A 23,163-nucleotide genomic window follows, 5' to 3' on the forward strand; every position below is an offset into this window, starting at 1 on the left:
GGACATCACACACATCCATGCCCGAGGCAGGATTCGAACCTGCGACCGTAGCGGTCTTGCGGTTCCAGACTGAAGCGCCTAGGACCGCTCGGCCACACCAGCCGGCTCGTCACTAATTGCAAAGATTTTTAAATCTGATCTTATTATTTCATTCCTTACTTTAACCATTTTAATACAGTCTCTTACATATTTCATGAACTTCTTCTCTGCTGCTTATATACTTGATTCGGAACCACGTGCAAAAGTAGGTAGAGCCATGACTTTATAGACTTTCGTTTGTGTTTCTATCCTTGTTTTTCTTCACAAAGTTCTTTCAGGTGTTCAGCAGGTAGTTTGATATTTATTAACCTTCTTTTCAATGTCTTTGTCATAGTTAAAACTAATATCACATCCTAGATAGCGTAAGTTGGATACTCCTCTAAAATTTTCTCATTCATTATTATTTTGGATCTAACTGTATTCTTTTATTTGAAAGCCATTGTCTTATTTGCAGATATAGTAGTTGAGTTTAGACTGTATTCAAAATTTGGCTCAATCTGTATACTGGACTTGTTCCTTGAACAAGTATCTGGTCATCAGCGTGTAACAGAGTATTTAGTTGTACTCTAGATCCTGTTTTGACTCAAACCAGCTGTGTTTCATCTTTCCACTTCATAACTGGGCCGACAATATACAAATTAAGTGGCAGAAGGCACCTTCGCCGAAAGCCTTGATTTATTAAAACTTCATCTAACATTTCCGAATCTGAATTTATAACAATTTTTGTATTTACGTATAAAGTCTTTATGGTATTAACGACGTTCTTAGGAAAACATTTTATGTGCGTAATGGAAAGGTATGAGAGGTGATGTAAAAAGATGAAACAGGTTCCTTTGCCCAGTAAGAAGAGCTTTCTGTCTTGATGAAAACAAACTCCAGCACTGTTCCTAACCACAGATTGAGCACCAGCGGTGCGGAACGACAGCATAAGGAAGAGGTGGAGAACTGCAGGCCATGTAGCGGGACAGCAATAAAACAGAGCGCTACCGGGAGACCAGGCCGGCAGCCTCGCCCCCGGCCTAGCCGTCGCCCTCTGCGGGGTCGGAGGAGGCGGAGACGGGGGCGGTGGCAGCGGCAGCTTCTTAGAGAGGGCGGAGGGCCGGGCGTGCGCCGGGGGTGTGCTGATATATGTGCGGAGTTTAATTAAATCCAGGCCGGCCCCATGGCGGCCGCATCAGCAGCAGGCGTACTTACTCGCACGCAGCGCAGCGCAGCGCCGGGCCACGCGTCTCCAGGAGCTCCGGGCGACGCGACGCCACGACGGCAAAACACCGCGGCCGACGCCAGCCGGCAAGTCGCCGCCAGCCCAGCACTCCACTGCCGCCAGCACTCTGCTCCTATCTGCAGAGAACAGACGGAGCGCAGCGGCGGTAGAACAACACGTACAGGCCCCTATCTCTATTAGTGGAAGTCGTAGGGATAATATTTCTTGCCAATGTCGAACGGAATGCACAGTGTCACAAAAGGAGGCTTTTACGGTAAAATGAACCGTCCAGTAGCTGGAGGAGTAGATTATACAGAGTGTTACAATAAGGTACGCCCAAACTTTCAGGAAACATTCCTCACACACAAATAAAGAAAAGATGTTATGTGGACATGTGTCCGGAAACGCTTAATTTCCATGTTAGAGCTCATTTTAGTTTCGTCAGTATATTCTTCCACCTACGCTCAATGGAGCACGTTATCATGATTTCATACGGGATACTCTACCTGTGCTGCTAGAACATGTGCCTTTACAAGTACGACACAACATGTAGTTCATGCACGATGGAGATCCTGCACATTTCAGTCGAAGTGTTCGTACGCTTCTCAACAACAGATTCGGTGACCGATGGATTCGTAGAGGCGGACCAATTTCATGGCCTCAACGCTCTCCTGACCTCAACCCTCTTGACTTTCATTTATGGGGGCATTTGAAAGCTCTTGTCTACGCAACCCCGGTACCAAATGCAGAGACTTGGCTCTGAGCACTATGGGAAAATGTAGAGACTCTTCGTGCTCGCCTTGTGGATGGCTGTGATACAATACGCCATTCTCCAGGGCTGCATCAGCGCATCAGGGATTCCATGCGACGAAGAATGGATCCATGCATCCTCGCTAACGGTGGACATTTTGAACATTTCCTGTAACAAAGTGTTTGAAGTCACGCTAGTAAGTTCCGTTGCTGTGTGTTTCCATTCCATGATTAATGTGATTTGAAGAGAAGTAATAAAATGAGTTCTAACATGGAAAGTAAGCGTTTCCGGACACATGTCCACATAACATATTTTCTTTCTTTGTGTGTGAGGAATGTTTCCTGAAAGTTTGGCCGTATCTTTTTGTAACACCCTGTATACAGCAGGCATCCAACGTGCCTGCGGTTCTTAGTGGTTGGGAGTGGAGGGACCAACAGCTTAGGAGGCGATTTCGGGCATCGTCACTCTGCCAATTATGGCCACAGTCACCTCCATGTAACTGAGATTGCTATAGGAACCGCGGTCCAATCACAGAGTCAGTAACCACTTAAACACAGCAGGCAACAGAGCAAGATGAAATTGAGATGAATCTCGAAAGATAGGACAACTTTAAATCGAGGATGTCTTAAAAGGATTTTACATTTCAAATTTCTTAAATGCAATAATAACCAAATTTTATAACCTTTAAGAAAAAACTGCCTAAAATGCACTGATTCTCATTTCATAAAAATTTTCAAAACTGACTTCAAATGCTACCATGATTGAAAGACTAACCTTTAATCATGTGATAGTACATGATGAATGTACAAGGTGATTGTAATTAATCTGTCAAACCGCTGTAGAAATAACACCACTGGTCAGAATGACGTCAAATTGCAACGGAATATTATTGGAGCAGAGGGAAAACGTACGGGAGAAGAAAAATAAATAGTTATAAAATGTAGCAATAGATGGCTCGCTGTAAGCATCATAGTTTAATAGTGATCGACTCCAAACAAGAAAAGAATCATACAACAATGCCTAAGGTATACGTTTGACACTAAACAGACTGTACTACTCAGTATGCATGGGTATACAGCTGTAACACTTTTAGTTAAGTAAGCCTATCCATCACGGCAAGGTCAAATCACAAAAAATGGGAGAAATCGGTTTTCAATTGTCCTGAGGCCAAAAACCGCATAAAAAGCATCAATCAAAATCAAATCGGATTATTAATTTCCATGTTACTGTTCCACGGCCAATCATTGTCCACTTCTGTGAGAGCAAGAAATTCTAAAGCAATTGTCTCTCTTTCTGGCAGATCACCAGGAAGCAACAAGTGTACATGGTTAGTTTTAAATGAATAGAAAAGGAGAATGTTTCGTAGAATTTTACGCACCGTGCTCACGGATATGTCCAATGCTCGGACAATGCTCCGAGCACTACACGTTTGCACACCAACATCCGTCGTCTCCTGCATTGCTGTCGCCACTGCTTCCACTGACGTCTAATCAATTCGTTTTCTCCGACAGGTTCCACACCAAAAGCACCCGTCTTTTCGAAATTCCGAATCATTTTCTCCACACCCACGGTAGTCATCGGACCAACGCCTTTCTTAAAAGTCTTCAGTGTCCGGAACTTCTGGAGAGCGACGTGTGCAGTCATCATTCTTGTAATAGAGCTTTACAAAGAGAGCGCGATCCGGCATTGAGACAGTCATGGCGAACGTCGCAAACGCGAAAGGAAGAAAAGCCTTATACCCAGCGTGTTTATGCCAACTTCAATGGTTCGTCTTGTGTTTTCATTTACGTATTCTGACACACTCAGCACCATCTATTGACCAATATTCACATTATTTTTTCTTCTGGCACACGTTTTCCCCGTCTCCGATAATATTCCGTTGCAATCGGACGTTATTCAGACCAGTGGTGTTATTTCTATAGCGTTTTGAAAGTTTAACTTTAGTTTTGATGACCCTGTATAACTTTTCATTTTAACAGTCTTCCGCCTTAAAACAATCAAAAGCAAGTGATCTCATCATTTCGTTCAATTTGTCCTCGTTGACGAGAATCAAAATGGCTTTGTGCACTATGCGCCTTAACCTCTGAGGTCATCGGCCCCGTAGAACTTAGAACTACTTAAACGTAACTAACCTAAGGAGATCACACATCGATGGCCGAGGCAGGATTCGAACCTGCGACCGTAGCAGTCGCACGGTTCCGGACTGAAGCGCCAAGAACCGCTCGGCCACCGTGGCCAGCTGACGAGAATCAATCCACTATAAATTATACCGCCTGTGACAACTAATGAACCCTGCTCAAAAAAAAAAAAAAAAAAGTTCAAATACGTGTGAAATCTTATGGGACTTAACTGCTAAGGTCATTAGTCCCTAAGCTTACACAATACTGTACCTAAATTATCCTAACGACAAACACAGACACCCACGCCCAAGGGAGGACTCGAACCTCCGCCGGGATCAAACGCACAGTCCACGACTGCAGCGCCCTCGACCGCTCGGCTAATCGCGCGCGGCCAAACCTGCTCACCCGTCACCGCCGCACACAACACACTTCAGAGAACTACCAGTGCCCGATGCACAACCTTAATTGCACGGCGTTACGATCTGCACCCTTCAGACGCCAAAGCATCAGCAGCCCAAGCAAGTAATTTCTGGAACAGGGGAACTGAAATACATATATCCTAAAGCAGGCCAACATAAGTCCTAGTTTTCATATTTATCACATAGCCCAGATTAGTAGTAAGTATAGTAGCGTAAGGGACCATGGTAAACTACTTCTAACTTTAGAATTAGGCCCAAAACTATTTGTGATACTACTGCTTATAATTAAATGCAAGACTGACAACCAGTTAAGCAAGGCCGCGCAGACTGCATTTTATAACACAAGTCCATTTTTTTTTGTTTTTGCTGACATCGTGGTCCACTGTAAATACACTTCCTGGTACTATTCACCAGAATTCACAAAGCGTGTAATACTTTCATAGGCACTAGCGCTAATTGGGAAAACCCTCCGCTTTTACTGTGGAGAGGGGTGAGAGGGAGGGTGAGAGGGGGAAGAGAGGGGGGAGAGAGGGATGAGAGAGGGGGGAGAGAGGGGGGAGAGATGGGGGAGAGAGGGGGGGAGAGGGGGAGAGGGGGGAGATGGGGGGAGGGGGGAGAGAGGGGGAGGGGGAGAGGGGGGAGAGAGGGAGAGGGGGAGAGAGAGGGAGGGAGAGGGAGAGAGGGAGAGAGAGGGACCGGGAGGGGCGAGAGACCATGACATGTCACAGACTCAAGCAATACTCACAGAACACCTGCAATACCATATGACAGTGATGGAGCAGCCTGACGAGGACCGCCGTGTGTGCTAGCACGTCGCATCAGACTCCCTGACCTTATTCCGCACCCGTACGTGGTGGCATGATCCACCGCACAAAACCCATAGTTAATGTGTGGCGTATGATGTCAAATGTTTGCACACGCAATACCACCTCATTTCAATATAAGATTCTGTTTTCAGGTCAGTAGTTAACATTCGCCAAAACAGCGAAGCGGAGAAGCACCCAGTAACAGCACTGATGTATCAAAGTCCAACTGCATCCCCCTCACAATTTCTCGGACAAGAGCTTACCTTCACGAAACAACCACCAACAAAACCAACGATATTAACGTAAACAGAATATAGCAGGCCTATGAGATAACAAGAACTAATCAAACTCATCATAAAGGAATGGTGCACACTCAATTGCAGGCTATCTGAATTTTGCATCAACGACCACCGACACTTTGTAATACAGTTCTTTATTAACACAGGCAAGGCATGCGGAATTCACAGTTGCTAAAGCTGCAGTCCAGCGATGTGACCACGAACGCCTACGATTAACACGTTGCCCTGTTATGTACGAGTCGCGCAACGCTACTTCCGCGATCAAAACAAGAAGGTCTAACTTGAACCAAGTCACAGAGCCGACAGACAGCTCACCACCTCCGCCGTGCACAGCGTGTCCGCTATAGAGGGCGCTCACGCGTCAGCCTATAGGCTGAGTATCGGCGACCACCAAGATCGGCGCCCGCCAAGACACGCGAACTCAAACCGCCGGAAAGATGGGCTTCCGGCACATGACCTCACGGCAGTCGGATTTTGTAATTTGTTGTGTGTATAGGATTTGAAGTTCGGAACTAAAATATCAAGGTCTCAAGTAAATTCCACGCAACTCTGAAATATTCTCTAGAGAATCCACTTCGAAGTTTCCGACGCTCTTTAATATGCTAAATCAAGATCCACTTTTCTCGACAGGCAGCGTGGATCTGTAGTAGAATGGTTGCCTGCAAATTTTTAAACATTCGTGCATGCTCTATTAGTCTATCCGTGAAGAGTAACTGCTGATTCGAGTCTCGTTCCGATAATTACGGGTGTCGTTTCTTTTCCGTTCAGTTAGAATACATACGTAATTATAAATGAAATTGATCAAATATATATCTTATTTAGTATAAGATTCATCAGATACATACTAATTAACAGATATCTGTCAATTTTTTGATAAATGTACGTCTTCTTACTTCCAGTTACATACCAGGAATAAAAAAAAAGTAAAAAAATCTAGTTTTCTTTGCAGAAATAAATTCTTAACTACCAGTCTTATATAAAAGATTGATTATATTTAAAAAAAACATTAAATATTATTTTTGTTTCATCTTTAGCCAGTTAATGCTTCATGGAAATGTTCACAGAACATGCACCTTTGTTTAAAACTTCATCATGAGAAGAGAATCGAACGTGAACCACTCACGCAACGGATTGGCACTCTACCACTGACCCGCACAGCACATAGGCAAGACTACCTTTCTGTAGACTGTTAACGATGCTCAGGAAACCTCAGACTCGGATTTCTAGAGAATTGTTGAGAATCGAATCGAACAGCGTTGACCGATTGATATAGTTCCCAACTTACGAACAATAAATTAAAAAAAAACTAGAAAAATACGATTCCTTTGTGCTCTCCGCGTGATTTAGAAGGAAAATTTTAAGAAGAATAATGGTCCGCTGCTTGGTAGAAGTAATGAGCGCTTTAAAGGTCCGCGGATGCAGGAGTCATTGGGTAAGGAATGACAATGAAACATCAGGCGTGGCAAACGATGAAACCGTGTGGCTACTGCCTCTGACGTGCCTGAAATTAAATGCAACACAGAGTTGTTATAAGGACAGGGCCCCTTTATAATGAAATACGCTGTTCTCTGCATAAACTTTTCTTTGTTTATAAGATACGTCATTTATAATAAAACACTAGAGCTATCGAGACTGTCTCCGCCATCGTCATCAGAAGAATAAATCAGTGGGCGAAGATAAGGAATTCTACTACCTGGAAAGCAAAATAATTCTTCGCGGACGAAGCAAGGAGGACATAAAAAGACTAGCACAGACTGAAACACGCACTCATGGCCAAAATAAGTCTTCTGGTATCAAACAAAAGCCTTAATTTGAGGAAGAATTTTTTGAGAGTGTGCGTTTGAGCACAGCATTGTGTGATAGTGAATCATGGACTATCGGAAAATCTGGAAAGAAGCATTTCAAATGCGTGCCATAGAAAAATGTTGAAAAACCCATAGACTAAGTTAAGGAATGATGAGGCTCTCCGCAGAATTGGCGAAGAAAGAAACGTAGGGATTACACTGACAAGAAGAAGGTACAGCATGGTAGGACATGTGTTACGACTTATGCAAATAACTTCCTTGGAACTAGAGGAAGCTGTAGAGGGTACAAACTGCAGCGGAAGACAGAGTTTGGGATAAGAACAACAAATAATTGAGAAAGCAGGTTGCAAGTGGTACTCTGAGATGAAGTAGTTGGCACAGGAGACGTGCGTCAAACCCTTTGGAAGACTGATAAATCGAAATCAGAAAACAAAACATTGTAAAGACAAAATACTTGACGATTGTACGCGAACGTTGGAATTTTTAAGAAAAATAAGTGGCCTGTATACATCGTCCAGTTCAGACAACTGGCGTTTCGTCTCCAAACTTAACACTGTAATACGCTCTGTTCTTATGGCAGATATTTTACTTATTCGGGTACAGTTTTTTAACTAGACAGAGTTTGATCACTACCGTCAAAAACGATTCCCTTCACTTTGTGTATCTGAGGCATGCCTTAGATAGGAGATATAGGCAAGTTCGTAGTTATCTGCAGACGCCTCAGGGACCACTTCGAAAATTGAGGTCCGCTCATTAATACATACCCTTCACGGAATTGGAAATCAGTATAGATCTGACAAATACCGGCCCTAATTGCGTTCATTACCACATTATACTGATATTCAGAAGTTAAGTCGCACAACGGATAACACGTAAATGAATTTACATCAATGTAAGTTAGGCGAAGTCTGCCATTCAGTTAATTATTGGACTGTCCACGACCCCCTTATTTTACGCTCATGGCCTGTACTGGCCTTGCCATGTTGATAACGGCCGTTATGGCGGTATAGAATGACGGGAGTATGTACAAGATGTGGTTCGAAAATCAAAATGGATATCCCTCCACCTTCTTTCAGCACTTTAAACATTTATTTATACGGAGAAGCCATTCTTGCTGAGAAACCCGTAACTCATTTTCCGTCTACAAAAACTACTGCTCTCCTACGGATGTCATAAACTTTTGATAGTTGTTTTACCAAATCCCACTCTTGGTGGGAAACAATAGATTTACTCACTTTCTCCATTAAACAACTGATCCCTAACGCGGTGTCTTTCTACGGTAGGAAAGGGGAAACTAAACATCTGCACATAATCAATAACCAGCTCACTAACGTTTTCTGCATCCCCTAATGTTTGAAGGAGGAAGAATAGCAAAACAGGAATGTGGGCACTCGTAATATTGAAGAACACTTCCCAAATCTGGCAGTCAGTTTATACAGGCCATTACTCAAATCGTGAAAATACCACTACTTTGTCACAGTTCCTAACAGGGTAATTTCCTTCACATGCACATACCCATTTCTAGTCTCAATAAAATTAAATAACTAGTTCAGTGGCGCATTTCCCCTCAAAAATAAAAATTCGTGAGCTAGTTAATCAAGGCATACACTAACACGAGTTAAGATTACACTCTTCAACGTCGACTCACTATAATTATTGTCTACCCGTCCAGCGGTCACAAGGCTCGCCACAGACAACGATAATTCAATGTACTCACTATGTATACGTGCTTGTCCGTACAAATGATTCAACACGTGAGTAAACTCAGCTTAATTCCGCACTCCACATGCCAATAATCTCAATCCATCACCTATACAAGCAAGCCTCATCTGAATTCGGATCGAGCACGGCCTGCCCGCATTGTCTGTGCAGCCAGCGATCAAGAGGTCCACTGGAGACAATGGATTTTCAAAATACTCACCATATAGTCGTGCTTCCTAGTTCAAAACAAATTCTGATTCTATACTCCTCACGCAAATAATATCTTAAGAATAGTGCATGCAGATATTATTAGCACTTCTGGTTGGAAAGCATCACCTATGTATAACACAACGGCACCTAGTTGATTAGGTCGTTCCTACCCAGTCTTCCTAAGCAAGTAATTTACAAAGTCAACTTCTGAATTACTGGTAATATTTCCTAAATAGGAACGGATTATCACGTAATTCAACGTGAATATTTGACATATAATACTCTCACCGTCGGAAAAGTTGGCGGAGCTCATACTACAGTCAACTGCCCATCTCCAGCGTCAGTGTCCGAGTGCCTAACACAGCGACAGCAGCCACCAGTCCTGATTCCGGTAGGTGGTGGTGATGGTGGGGGGGAGAGGGTGGAGGGGGGGAGGAAGAACTTTCAACGAACCATGGCCTACCTCTCATTCTTGCTTTGCTATCCTAAAGCTGGCAACAGCTTGGGAATGACTACACAGCATCTACAAAAGCTTCCTGTATCGCCTGAGCAGACGACACACTCCAAGCCATTCAACGCCCAAGCCAAAGATCAGAAGAAAACAAAACTAAAAAACTTATCAGCAATCATTGCTCTATCGACGGTGGACGCTAGTGAAGGGGGAAAGCGGTACGCTTTCGACATAAATTTAAATTCTTGTTGAGATTTCAATACAGAATTACTGTGTGTAAATAATTGTTTCTATCTTTCAATCTGGTTCACATAATGTACTCTCCAGCTACAGTCCGGGAAAACAGCAGCACGATCATGGACAATATTATCGTAGACCGTTCTCTCTTTGCTACGTAGCGTGCGAAAGGAATTGATATGTAGTATTTAACAAAAGACTAAGAGATATGAATGCAATTATGTGAAGCCAATCTCAAAGTCGAAATATTGTAAAAAGTCTATAATGTTGCCTACTCGAATGACAAATGCGTTGATTGAAATCTTTCCAGCTTTCTTTGACAGCTTTCTCACATTAAAAAGACTACGCAGATAATGTTACTAATAAGAAACTAGTTGAGAAAAGTAATAGAGTAGTACCATAATGTGAAGGCTAATCAGAATCTGCTTGCAGAATGTTGCTATAGAGAATGATTGTGTTAGTCATTGAATGCTACCCATAATATTTAGTAATCATTTCTCGTCGATTGCCACAAAATTCATTCAAACTTTATTGTAGACGTAAACAGGCAGAACTTTTAAAACCTGATGTTTGGTGACAATTAAGCCACATGTAGCTACAGTAATTGAGCAAAAATATAAATCAGTTTCAGTGCTTTACTAGGTTCAAATGGTTCAAATGGCTCTGAGAACTATGGGACTTAACATCTATGGTCATCAGTCCCCTATAACTTAGAACTACTTAAACCTAACTAACCTAAGGACATCACACACATTCATACCCGGGGCAGGATTCGAACCTGCGACCGTAGCAGTCGCGCGGCTCCAGACTGAGCTCCTAGAACCGCTAGACCACCGCGGCCGGAGTGCTTTACTAGGCATGGTCTTATTGATCTATGAACCGATTTACCCAACCAGCAATAGCGGAACTACAGTTTAACGTGGACTCTGAACGTCGCTGTATCTCATCGTTTTTCACATAAACAGTGGCAGAAGTGGAACAGATGGTGAGTGGCAGATGAAAGTCGTAGTACTAAGATCAAACGGAGATAAAATACATGATCTCTAAATATGTTGTGTGTTACGTATCCACAAATGCATTCAGCCAATACCGTAAATGAGTTAAATCGAATGAAGTATGACAAGATTTTGCGTAGATCACTAACCGTCACTGAATTTACTGACAAATATTTTAACGAATCAGCAAGTTTTGAGGCATAAACGTCATGTTCTGGCTAAAAGGACAATGCTAAAACGTCTAATAAAAGTGGACATAGATATTAAGAGTTCTTCTGTAGGGTCTTGGCACGTGCTCAAACTCTCCGACTTCCAAATAAGATGAAGAGAAGAGAACTTGGGAATTTTCTGTGCTTCTTTTAAAGTTTTTAACGATATTAAAGACTTGATGTTTTTAATATGTTATGCTTAGGAACATTTTTAATTCTGGATTATTTCATTCCATAGAGAGCGCTGTTCAGCGCTACTGCCTCTACAGTCGCAAAGTAAAAGGAGAGAAGGTATATTTCTGGAATATTTCAAAGCTCTTTTAAAGATTTTAATAGTAATAAAGTGCTCGTCATTGTTTCATTTGTTGTATTAAGTGACTTCGTTTCTGTATTACGTTAGTCCGCAGAGGGCACTGTCGAGCGCTACAGACCTTGCACCAGCTCGGATCCTTCCAAAAATAGTCTTAAAAATGTTCTGATAACTGTTTTGTAAAGTTCTTTTAAAAGATTTTAATGCTATTATATTTCACATCAGTGATTCATGCTACACTTAGAAGCATTTCTTATAAATTTCGTGATTCCACTCTCTACAAACACAAGGTGGTATTCAGCGCTGTAGGTATTGCATCAATCGAGGTTATTAAATGTATATTTATACAGCCATAGCAGACAAGTGTATGGCTTGTTAGGACTTTCAGTGTCATTTTCGAAAGGTTACTCTGAAACTGCTACAAATGGTATGTTGCACAAATTTCTATTGTAACTAATTTCTTAAAAATCTTTATGCCATCTGAACTTAAATTATAAAGCATTTGTAATTTTAACCAGTTATAAATTAATTTTCAAACATATCTGAAGATCGGCAGCTGGTTCGAATCCGGTTGAACCAAAATAAAGGAAAGCGATCTAATGGCTGTACTTGGACTTTTCTCGCAAAAAAGGTTAGAACTGCCACAAATTTGAAAATTTATAAAACAATGGCATGCTACTGGACTGCAAAAAAATCTGTACTGAGAGATAAAGGGACCAGAATACCGTCAGTCAGTAGTAATGAGATTTTTTATATGTCAGAGATTTACTCGAGGAGAAACCACCTAAAAAATGATGAAATCCTGGTACAACTGGGATGTTATAAACTTGAGGAGATTAAAGAACGCCGGGAATAACGGTGACAGAAACTCAAGTGGATGGCTTGAAGATTTCCAGTCATTGTAAACAAGTGCAAGTCGTCATGAAGGAGACATTTGGGTCGGCTGAGAAAGAGGGGATTGTGTATGTGATGTCGGAACTGGCATATTGCCGAAGCCTTGAAATGCAGAAGCCGAAGAATAAGTTGTTGTTTCTCCGTATGAGAAAACGTATCAGTATCTTGAAAAGGATCTGTGTGACCTACTGAGAATCTCTGGTTTCTGTAGAAACAATCGCACAATAATTCCACCGAAACCAATTAGTAAAGAACCTTCCCTCTTTCTTCCTGCCAAAAATTCCTTTGTACGAAATCCAATCAGAGCTAAGGAACTGTATATACGGCTATGTTAGGACAACAGAGGCAGTCAATTTTACAGCAAAGTCATGATAAATGTGACAACGTTGTAACATTCAAGTAAAATCAAAAGTAATTGGAATGTTGTCTGCCACTTGGTTGGGGATGGAATGACAGGACAAACACAACTTGAACACCAATCGTGACGCAGATAAATTTTAAACAGAATTTGTTCAATGACCAAGTTCCTTGAAAAATATGTAAAAGTTAAGAATACAATAAAAATTGTCAACGAAATTCAAACGGAATACGTTTCGTTTCCGAAGTTACCGGCTAATCGGGACACTTCACATGCTAAACTGCTCAAAGAACAGAGACACCATCACATTCTAAAACACAGATTAAAATAATGTTAAAATGAATGTGGCAACAAATCAGATTTGCACCTAAGCTATTACCGTTAAGCACAAGGAACTCATTCCCTAAAACAGTCAAATTTAAATTGAATGTAATCAAGTCCCAGTAATTTCTAATGACTCATAGTGTTCTTACCGGCGAGCAAAACGCACGCACCTCTGGGTAATTAGCAACAAAATCAGATGTTACAAATGTACACGCATCAAGATTTGACAGAAAGGTGTCAGAGATTTAATGAAGGCACATGCGTCTTCAGCAAGAACTTAAAGCTGAGAACTTGACAAGAAATTTAAAAAAAATACTTAAGCTTGATTTTTGAACCCAAACGATTTAAATAACTGGAAGTGCACTAGCATTGGAACTAGGGAACACAGAATTACTTTAATACTCCAAAGTCAGCAACTAAATTATAAGATTACAGTCGTTCAAGCAACACCAAAACGAATAGTTTAATAAAATTCAATATAAATGCCAATACCCGTTGCACACGTACCCGCTTCGCCGTATAAACAACAGTTAAGACATGATACATCCCGAGCAAAAGGCAACTCCCGTCCAGACACCAAAATAGAGCAGAATTAACTAACAAATTACTGTTACAAATGACCCCGATCTGACAACCTATTCAAATGCAGCACAAGCGGATAGTGCATTGCAGAATAGTTTTATAAACCAAAAAATTTTAAAGAGAACAGTTCTTAGAAGCGTAATTACAAGAACCAGAAATACTAAGGGAACCTGAGGTGCACTGCACACCATTTAACTATCTAAAATATGCTCTGCCGGCCCCTGAAAATCAGATTTATACCTGCCAGTAGCACGGGGAACGGAATACGCAACATCGTCGGTTAAATCCACTGAAGAAACTGAAGCAATTGGTCGCACAGTAAACTTTGTTGCATCAGGACCACAACGCGCGACACAGAGATGTTAATCTCTAGGAAAGTTCCAAAACGTGCCCACCCTTAGTAAACACCGGCAAGCTGCTAGAAAACACAAGCTGATGTCGGTGCGGGAGCCGTCTTTCCGCCAGCGGAAGGACTTCTCTGTTAACCGCTGTTCACCGCTACATCTATAAACGACAGGCAGCTTACTCCTCGGAGCTGGTCCCAGTCTGATTCGTCCAAGTCGCCACGGCTAGCACCCCTCGCGTGAACCAGAACGGATTTCGGCGACAAGCTATGGATCCAGAATATGAGGTCTTTCGAGTCAGTGAGTGAAATTCCTACCCCACTCCCGGTTCTGTTCCTCGACCAACCTCACCGTTCCCCTTATGACGAATGATAAACACAGCTGACAGCGTGACGCTATCTACCTATTCGCGCTACACTCCAGAAATGACTTCTAGCGGAAAAGTGCTAGACCTTGCCGAAAAGTATCGCCTCCGAATCTTTTATTCTGTTCTCAATACTAGCCGAGGTATTGCATGTCATGAATATTATTCGCTCGACTTCCCCACTTCGCTGACGGAAGTTGCTGCCGCTAGATGGCTCCGAATTGTTACGCTTGACAGTCGATGTGTAACGTAATATCTCGGTGCGTGAGACACGGTCAGAATACTGAAAGCACGGATTTGAGGAGTTCTTCTCTACATGCAGCACCCTCACCTTCACCATGTCAATGCCAGTCTACAAATGGGCGCTGCAACATTTGAAACAATCCAGCGCTTTGGGTTCTCTTTCAACGATAATCCTCCATACGGTCCTATTTTGATCTGTTTCCAAAACTTAAAGAACACCTTCGAGATCTTCACTTAGATAGTGATGGAGCGGTGCAATCAGAAGTGATGTTGAACTTTCTACAGCAACGGTATGAATAAACAGGTCTATCTTTGGCAGAAAGGTGTTCGTCGCCAGGGCTAATACGTTATGAGATAAATATGTATAGATGAGGAATAAACATGCAGAATGTTAAAGACATTCGTTTTATTTAAAAATCTTGAAGAGTTTTCACATAAATAATTCGGGGGTATTACTTTTCAGCACACTCTCGTACGTTTATTTGAGCAGATGTCAGTGATGTCCGATATCTTGCACTAATTATCGGTTCATTAAAAAAATGTTTCAAATGGCTCTGAGCACTATGGGACTTAACTGCTGAGGTCATTAGTCCCCTAGAACTTAGAACTACTTAAACCTACCTAACGTAAGGACATCCCACACATCCATGCCCGAGGCAGGATTCGAACCTGCGACCGTAGCGGTCGCGCGGTTCCAGACTGTAGCGCCTAGAACCGCTCGGCCACTACGGCCGGCCTATCGGTTCTTCTCCTACTATGATTTTAATGCAAATATCACGGTTCATAACTGTCTCACAATTGTCTGGACTAGGTCCAGTTGAAAGTGAAGCCAAATAAAATACTGTACTAAATTGGCAGACACTGGTAGAGAAATGATAACTCACATATATGGTACTGTAAATACTGCTGGTTAATGAATGTGATATATTATTTGGTACGTTCACGTGGGCGTATCCATTGTTATTACGCTCGCCTGTCTTTGCTCTGAGATTCTACTACACCTCTGGACGGCCGAGAGAAGTCATGACCGGGGAAGGAGTTTTAAGTGACTCCGTCCACGAGGAGAAGAAAGTGGTCGACTGCAGTGACTATGGGCAGCTTTTCTCGTGGTCTCTGGATCGACACAACACTGATTGATAGGCCAGTGATTGCATACTAGGACTCGCGGTGGACTTGTTTAACCGCATTGCTGCTTCCGTAGCGAGTGCTGACGGATTGTAGGCGAGGGAAGATTGCATGGTGAGCAATGTGTGAACTTTATACTACTTGTGAGTCAAATATGGTTAACGAGGCTGATTTGTAATGTTCGGCATGTCAGACATCTGCAGTTACCGCACCGGAATAGCAGTTGGTTCACCTTCAATATCAAGTAGATAAGTGGCTAATGCAAAAAAGTAATACTGGAGTTCTGCTTCGTGACTGTACTGTTTCGTCGTGTGTCAAGTCAATAAGACATACGTGTACTAACTGGATACATATACTTCCCCGGAGTTCCCGTCTTAATTCTGTAGAGCTTAATAGACTATATTATAAGCCTGTATTTAAGCGTGTATTTTATCTGTTCTAGAGTTGGCCACTGTTGTCTGGCCTGTAACTGCGGTTTCCTGGGTTAAACCGATGGTGCTGGCGGCAATGCAATTCGTTGTAAATTTTAACTGTCACTAGTAGGCGGAAACAATCTACAGGGACTGTGTGGTTTGAATGTTCTTGCAGTGGAAATAAAATTAATTTTATGTAAAACATTTTACATTCAGTTCGTTGAAACTCGGCATTTCGCCTGCTTTATTTCTTATGAATAAAACATAATTTCTTATAGTTATAAGTTGGTTTCCGGGCAATTCGAGTAATCTCGCATTTCAGCGAGCCTCTCTGCAAGTGTTTTGTTTTTGAAATAGGATTCCCTGGATAAATGTAATTTAGTGACGGTGCTTGCTATTAAATTAAAAGCCCTGAGCCAATCAGTACCTGTAATCTGCTTGCGTGTTAGATAAATTGTTTTGTTACTTTGCGTGTATACTAACTAAAAAAATTTAAGTGTATTATTTTCTAAATACAGTAAATAGCCTTCTGTGCAGTCCTGCCAAATATTGATGGTATGTAAACTGCATAGGCTTCTGGCTCGTCTTTTTGAATTTTCCTCAGTAATTTTCTAAAACACTGTTATATGTCTATTGAAGGTGGAGGGGCTAGAAAGGAAAGGAAATAGAGGGGATTATTGACGACAGCTGCTTCGGAACTTTGTGCGGATTCAGCGACGATGAGTGATGATGTGCGGTGGACCGAGACTGGAACCCGGTGTCTCCTGCTTACTAGGTAGTTGCATTAACCATTGCAGCATCTGGACGCAGTGTTTATCGCAACTGCGTCAACTAAGTTACATTGGTGGGTCCTCCCTTCCACGTTTTCCTTAATTCCAGTAAGTACAACCTATCACTCCTATTTCGTGTCTGCTAAAATTAGTTACTGCAAGAAACTGAGGGAAGCTCCAGTGCTCCTTTTAATACATGCACTGATGAGCCAGAACATAACGACCACCGCCCACCGTGACACTGAATGCCGCTGGCGACGTTACGGGCACTTGATGCTGTAAAGGTAGTATATAAGAGACGAATGGGAAATAATTCCGGCGAGGATAAGGGCAATAAATGGGGAATTCCACTGATAACAGTGACTTTGATAAGGAACAGATTGTTATGGCGTAGCTCCTAGAAATGAACAATTACATAAACAGCGAAGCTGACTGGCTGTTCGCGAGCTACCACCGTGAGCGTGCTTGAGAGCTAGTGGGAGAACCGTGAAACCACGACCAAGCGACAAGGTATTTTACGTTCCTACTCATCACAGCACTTGCTTTGTTGTGTAGTACAATCGGCAATCTGTGACGTGCATACTGTGGGGCTGCACAGCAGATTGCTAGTACGTATTCCACCCATGCTGACACAACGATGTCGTCCATTACGACTGAAGTGGGGACGAGACCATCTAGATGGCACCAGGCATCAATAAAACCACATTGCCTGGTCACATCAATCATGTCTCTTGTTACACCGAATCGATAGTTGTCTCTTTCTGTGCCGTCATCGACGCGAACAGCTGTTCGATACATGCAGCACCGTGCCACGGACGCAGTATGGTGCGAGCAGTGTAAGACTATGGGGAACAGTAGCCGCGCTGTCTAACGCGCTGCTTCCCGAGCGGGAAGGCGTGCCAGTCCCCGCCACGAATCCGCCCGGCAAATTTGTGTCGAGGTCCTGTGTGCCGGCCAGCCTGTTAATGGTTTTTAATGCGGTTTTCCATCTACCTCGGCGAATACGGGCTGAATCCCCTTATTACACTTCACTTACATTATGTCGGCGATTCCTGCTCAAACACTGTCTCAACGTACGGGTACACAACCGTTACTCTATCAAGCAAACATTTATGGTTACATTCGTCTGGTATGAGAAATTACGGGGGGGGGGGGGGGGATTCTACTGGGTCGAACTGCACAACAACCCTGGGTTCTGTGTTGGGCAGCGGTGTGGTCGGTGGACCTCTGTGGTCTCTTGTGCAGTTATGAACCAGTGACGGCCATGGCAGGACCGAAGACTCTCTGTCGCTTCTAGGTCCCCCGTTTAACACACACAATACACACACACACACACACACACACACACAATACACAAACACCTGATTAAACACATATAGATTTAGCTAATTACCTCTGGTATAAGTGCTTGACGTGTTTAACTATTAAAATTCCTGTTAGAATACTTCAAAATGAGACTTTACATTTTGAAACTTATCAGCTTACTCGATTACGTCTTTATTGTAAATTGCCCAAATAAGAAAAATAGCTCAGTAAATTACCGTGTATTAATTCCGTCTTTGCAATTTCTAACAATGCAGATTTACTTCACCATAAGCGTTTCACCTCATTTCTGTGAAACACCTGAGTCACTCGGTATGAAATATATTTACCATTTAGATTTGACTCCAGACCTGAAACATTTCGTTTCATAACATATCTGTGATTGTGTAGATAGTGTGTCTAATTCCGACCTCTGCTTACACTCATAGCTAACGTCTGCATGCACATTTTTCAGGTATTCCTGCTTTAAGCACTGGTGCTTTCGGTCTCTTGGTCTATTTGAATTGAGTGACAGCACTTTTATGGGTTCAAATGGCTCTGAGCACTGTGGGACTTAACTTCTGAGGTCATCAGTCCCCTAGAACTTAGAACTACTTATATCTAACTAACCTAAGGACATCACACATATCCATGCCCGAAGCAGGATTCGAACTTGCGACCGTAGCGGTCGCGCAGTTCCCGACTGTAGCGCCTAGAACTGCTCGGCCACTTCGGCCGGCCACTTGTGTGGTGTAAATCACGACTAAATGTTGTACCAGTGCCGAGCATTAATGTTTGTTTACATTTTTCTCACTAAACGTACATCGGTATATTTTGTGTATGTACTCAATGCTTTCATCAAACTAACATGAATAAACACATGTCAACATAAACAAGTACAACACAGCACAAGAACGAGGAGAGCACAACAACAGAACGAGTTTAGATGAAGCAGACACCGAACTTGAAGATACGTTGACAACACCACACACTATAAGAATATTTGGGAGCCCAGATCCTATGTTATAATGTTTTTGTTTTATTTCTTCGATCACGGATTTCGACAGAAGTCGTCTTCGGATCTTCTGGAAATGATATTACTGTGCATAATAAAACTATAATGACACGTGATCTTGGCTGCCCAATATTCTTGTGTACCAAACATCAGATCTTTCGCAGCAACATCTGCAACTTATAAACGAGGCATACCACTTAGGAAAGTAAGGTCCGATTAGGCGCCAAATGGAAACCATTGTTGAAACACTATGGAACTTTGCACAGATACGTTGAGCAGTGTCTTTAGTGTGTCTGTCGATCACTCCACGCCGCTCTTTTCAGTTCAGAGCGCAAAATGATCACGTAGAAATGCGTAAAATAACAGTGTCTCCCGCCAAGTATGTACACTCCTGGAAATGGAAAAAAGAACAGATTGACACCGGTGTGTCAGACCCACCATACTTGCTCCGGACACTGCGAGAGGGCTGTACAAGCAATGATCACACGCACGGCACAGCGGACACACCAGGAACCGCGGTGTTGGCCGTCGAATGGCGCTAGCTGCGCAGCATTTGTGCACCGCCGCCGTCAGTGTCAGCCAGTTTGCCGTGGCATACGGAGCTCCATCGCAGTCTTTAACACTGGTAGCATGCCGCGACAGCGTGGACGTGAACCGTATGTGCAGTTGACGGACTTTGAGCGAGGGCGTATAGTGGGCATGCGGGAGGCCGGGTGGACGTACCGCCGAATTGCTCAACACGTGGGGCGTGAGGTCTCCACAGTACATCGATGTTGTCGCCAGTAGTCGGCGGAAGGTGCACGTGCCCGTCGACCTGGGACCGGACCGCAGCGACGCACGGATGCACGCCAAGACCGTAGGATCCTACGCAGAGCCGTAGGGGACCGCACCGCCACTTCCCAGCAAATTAGGGACACTGTTGCTCCTGGGGTATCGGCGAGGACCATTCGCAACCGTCTCCATGAAGCTGGGCTACGGTCCCACACACCGTTAGGCCGTCTTCCGCTCACGCCCCAACATCGTGCAGTTCGCCTCCAGTGGTGTCGCGACAGGCGTGAATGGAGGGACGAATGAAGACGTGTCGTCTTCAGCGATGAGAGTCGCTTCTGCCTTGGTGCCAATGATGGTCGTATGCGTGTTTGGCGCCGTGCAGGTGAGCGTCACAATCAGGACAGCATACGACCGAGGCACACAGGGCCAACACCCGGCATCATGGTGTGGGGAGCGATCTCCTACACTGGCCGTACACCACTGGTGATCGTCGAGGGGACACTGAATAGTGCACGGTACATCCAAACCGTCATCGAACCCATCGTTCTACCATTCCAGGACCGGCAAGGGAACTTGCTGTTCCAACAGGACAATGCACGTCCGCATGTATCCCGTGCCACCCAACGTGCTCTGGAAGGTGTAAGTCAACTACCCTGGCCAGCAAGATCTCCGGATCTGTCCCCCATTGAGCATGTTTGGGACTGGATGAAGCGTCGTCTCACGCGGTCTGCACGTCCAGCACGAACGCTGGTCCAACTGAGGCGCCAGGTGGAAATGGCATGGCAAGCCGTTCCACAGGACTACATCCAGCATCTCTACGATCGTCTCCATGGGAGAATAGCAGCCTGCATTGCTGCGAAAGGTGGATATACACTCTACTAATGTCGACATTGTGCATGCTCTGTTGCCTGTGTCTATGTGCCTGTGGTTCTGTCAGTGTGATCATGTGATGTATCTGACCCCAGGAATGTGTCAATAAAGTTTCCCCTTCCTGGGACAATGAATTCACGGTGTTCTTATTTCAATTTCCAGGAGTGTATATCTGGTGAGAGATTTCGCCTGAAGCTGTGCAGCCCACATAACATAAATGTCGCGCATTTCTTTCTTCAAGACGGTTTTCAATCGAATTCTGCAGGAGCAATGAAGACGCTCAAGCAGTGTTTTCGATGGGAAGCGTGTGATCACCCACAATACAGCCACTCTGTTGTTCGTCTCTGGTCACATGAACTGCTGGCCACGAAGACAACGTTTCAGCACAAATAAAAATAGCCACACCAACGTATAGATTTGAACGAAAGGCAGACCAACGTAGAGAATTGGGGGGAAACACAGGCGGCAGATTTATGTGACGAGGATACTGGAAAGTTTCTATAACGCCACGACACATTTCTAAGTCGCAGCAGCGGCTATTTAGAGATGTAGCCGGAAGGTGTGGCTAACTGTTGCGAATACAAAATTTTTCACTTTCGCTCTGGTTTTCATCTCGCGACCGATAGGGCCTTGCTTTCCGAACAGCCCACGTACTACACAATATTTCATAATGTAGGATTTGTTTCTTAACCCGTAATGGCCAAGCGTCTTCTACGAAAGTAACTACATCTCAATAACAGGAAGGTATACAACAATATGTTTCATCACACTGGCGTAAATAAATACATTTCAACATAAACAAGAACGACATAACACAGAAACGAGAAGAATACAGCTGGAGAGCGTTTCAGCAAGATAGCGTTTTTAGATGACATCGACTTTAGGACATACGCCTACGTTGACAACATTCATACACGTGTATGATGAAACAAATGCGCATTTTTCGCAGCGTAGGTGGAGTTCATGTATCTTAACTAACTACACTGGAGCTATGAACACCGTGGCCCCACAAATAAAGTAAGACATAAGTGACCAACAACACACCATCATAAAAAAGTGAAAAAATCAAATAAATGAAGACATAAGTGACCGACAACACACCATCATAGAAAAGTGAAAAACAAAGAGAACACTACTAGCATCAACTTACTTTAACTGTTGGTTACGTTCGTATTATTGATATGCAGTACATCCCGTAGGGCATGCGTAGACATTATAGGCTAAGAAACAGAGCGTATTTTATGAAACAGTTACGGAAGAACCGGGCCCTACGCGCGACAGCTCTTTGGCGAACCTGCAGACATCTTCCTGCGTTATAAATAAAACTATCTCGGTTACACGTGAGTGCCCTGGAATAAATGATCCTTTACCCCCGTCGGATGCCGCGTGCTTACTCTTCGCTAGCTTATCGTATCATGAAATACGTATGTGGCAACAGCGGCGCTGGGACTCCCACCACCATATGTTCACACTGCGGAGGGAGGTGGGATCCCCCGCCGAAAGAAGGATGGTGTTTACCGCAGCGGGCGCTCAGGGAGGCCTGGCAGCCAATCAGGCAGAAGTCAGTCCCCCTCTCACCCCTACCCTCCTCCAGCCCCCAAAGCTCCCATGGGGAGCGCGGCGGTCAAGGGTCCGTCTCCGGCGGTCAGTGAGCGACGCCTGCGTTCGCGGTCGCCGGGCCCTGGATTAAGCGCCGCCACTGTAGGCCACCCTCCTGCCTCCGCTGTGCGGCGGTCAGCAGCATCAGTAGGCTAAACATTACGGTAGGAGGGGAGCGCGACCCTCGCGACATATCATCCGACCGCGACACCAGGTGGACGACCCTCCAATGGCCTGTCCAATTAGAATCGCTAGTTCCGGCAGACCCACCAGCGCCAGCGTCCACGCTTTGCAGATTAATTTAAATTTGTGGCGGCTGCTTGGCTGGTACGAGATAAAAGGGCCCGCGTGGCGTACTGTAGTTTACACCGTCTCATGGGAACGTTGTAGCCTTAGGCAAACAGGATGTTCCATCATGAATGAAATAAGATATCTGTCTAAGAGGTATGCCTGATAATGTATTGTGAGTTTTCTGTTACCCTTCGGGCGCTCACTATTCGCGGAGTATTCTGTTTTGTCAACTAATTGGCCGGGTCGAGTTATCGGTCAAGGAAGGCACACACGAATATGGGGCCTGTATAATTATCGCTCATATTTTACTAGCTCACGATAGTAATCCAGCCTTGAACTGAT

General features: G+C 43.8%; 1 protein-coding gene across 1 annotated transcript; it reads left to right on the forward strand.

Moving 5' to 3' along the window:
* Positions 1 to 1,201: 1,201 nt before the first annotated feature.
* LOC124796045 (CASP-like protein 4A2) lies at positions 1,202 to 22,686 on the forward strand. The gene is made up of 2 exons (XM_047260130.1): positions 1,202 to 1,421; positions 22,370 to 22,686. The coding sequence occupies exons 1-2, from the start codon at positions 1,202 to 1,204 to the stop codon at positions 22,684 to 22,686; spliced, it is 537 nt and encodes a 178-aa protein (XP_047116086.1).
* The last annotated feature ends 477 nt before the right edge of the window (positions 22,687 to 23,163 follow it).

Source organism: Schistocerca piceifrons, chromosome 4, assembly GCF_021461385.2.
Source record: "Schistocerca piceifrons isolate TAMUIC-IGC-003096 chromosome 4, iqSchPice1.1, whole genome shotgun sequence".
NCBI lineage: Eukaryota > Metazoa > Arthropoda > Insecta > Orthoptera > Acrididae > Schistocerca > Schistocerca piceifrons.

Bases quoted from the DNA above. Each gene is read 5' to 3' on its own strand.
- LOC124796045 (XM_047260130.1), top strand. From the start codon at position 1,202: ATGGCGGCCGCATCAGCAGCAGGCGTACTTACTCGCACGCAGCGCAGC. The intron at 1,422-22,369 runs GTACAGGCCCCT...ATGTGGCAACAG, and splicing joins CAGCGGCGGTAGAACAACAC to CGGCGCTGGGACTCCCACCA.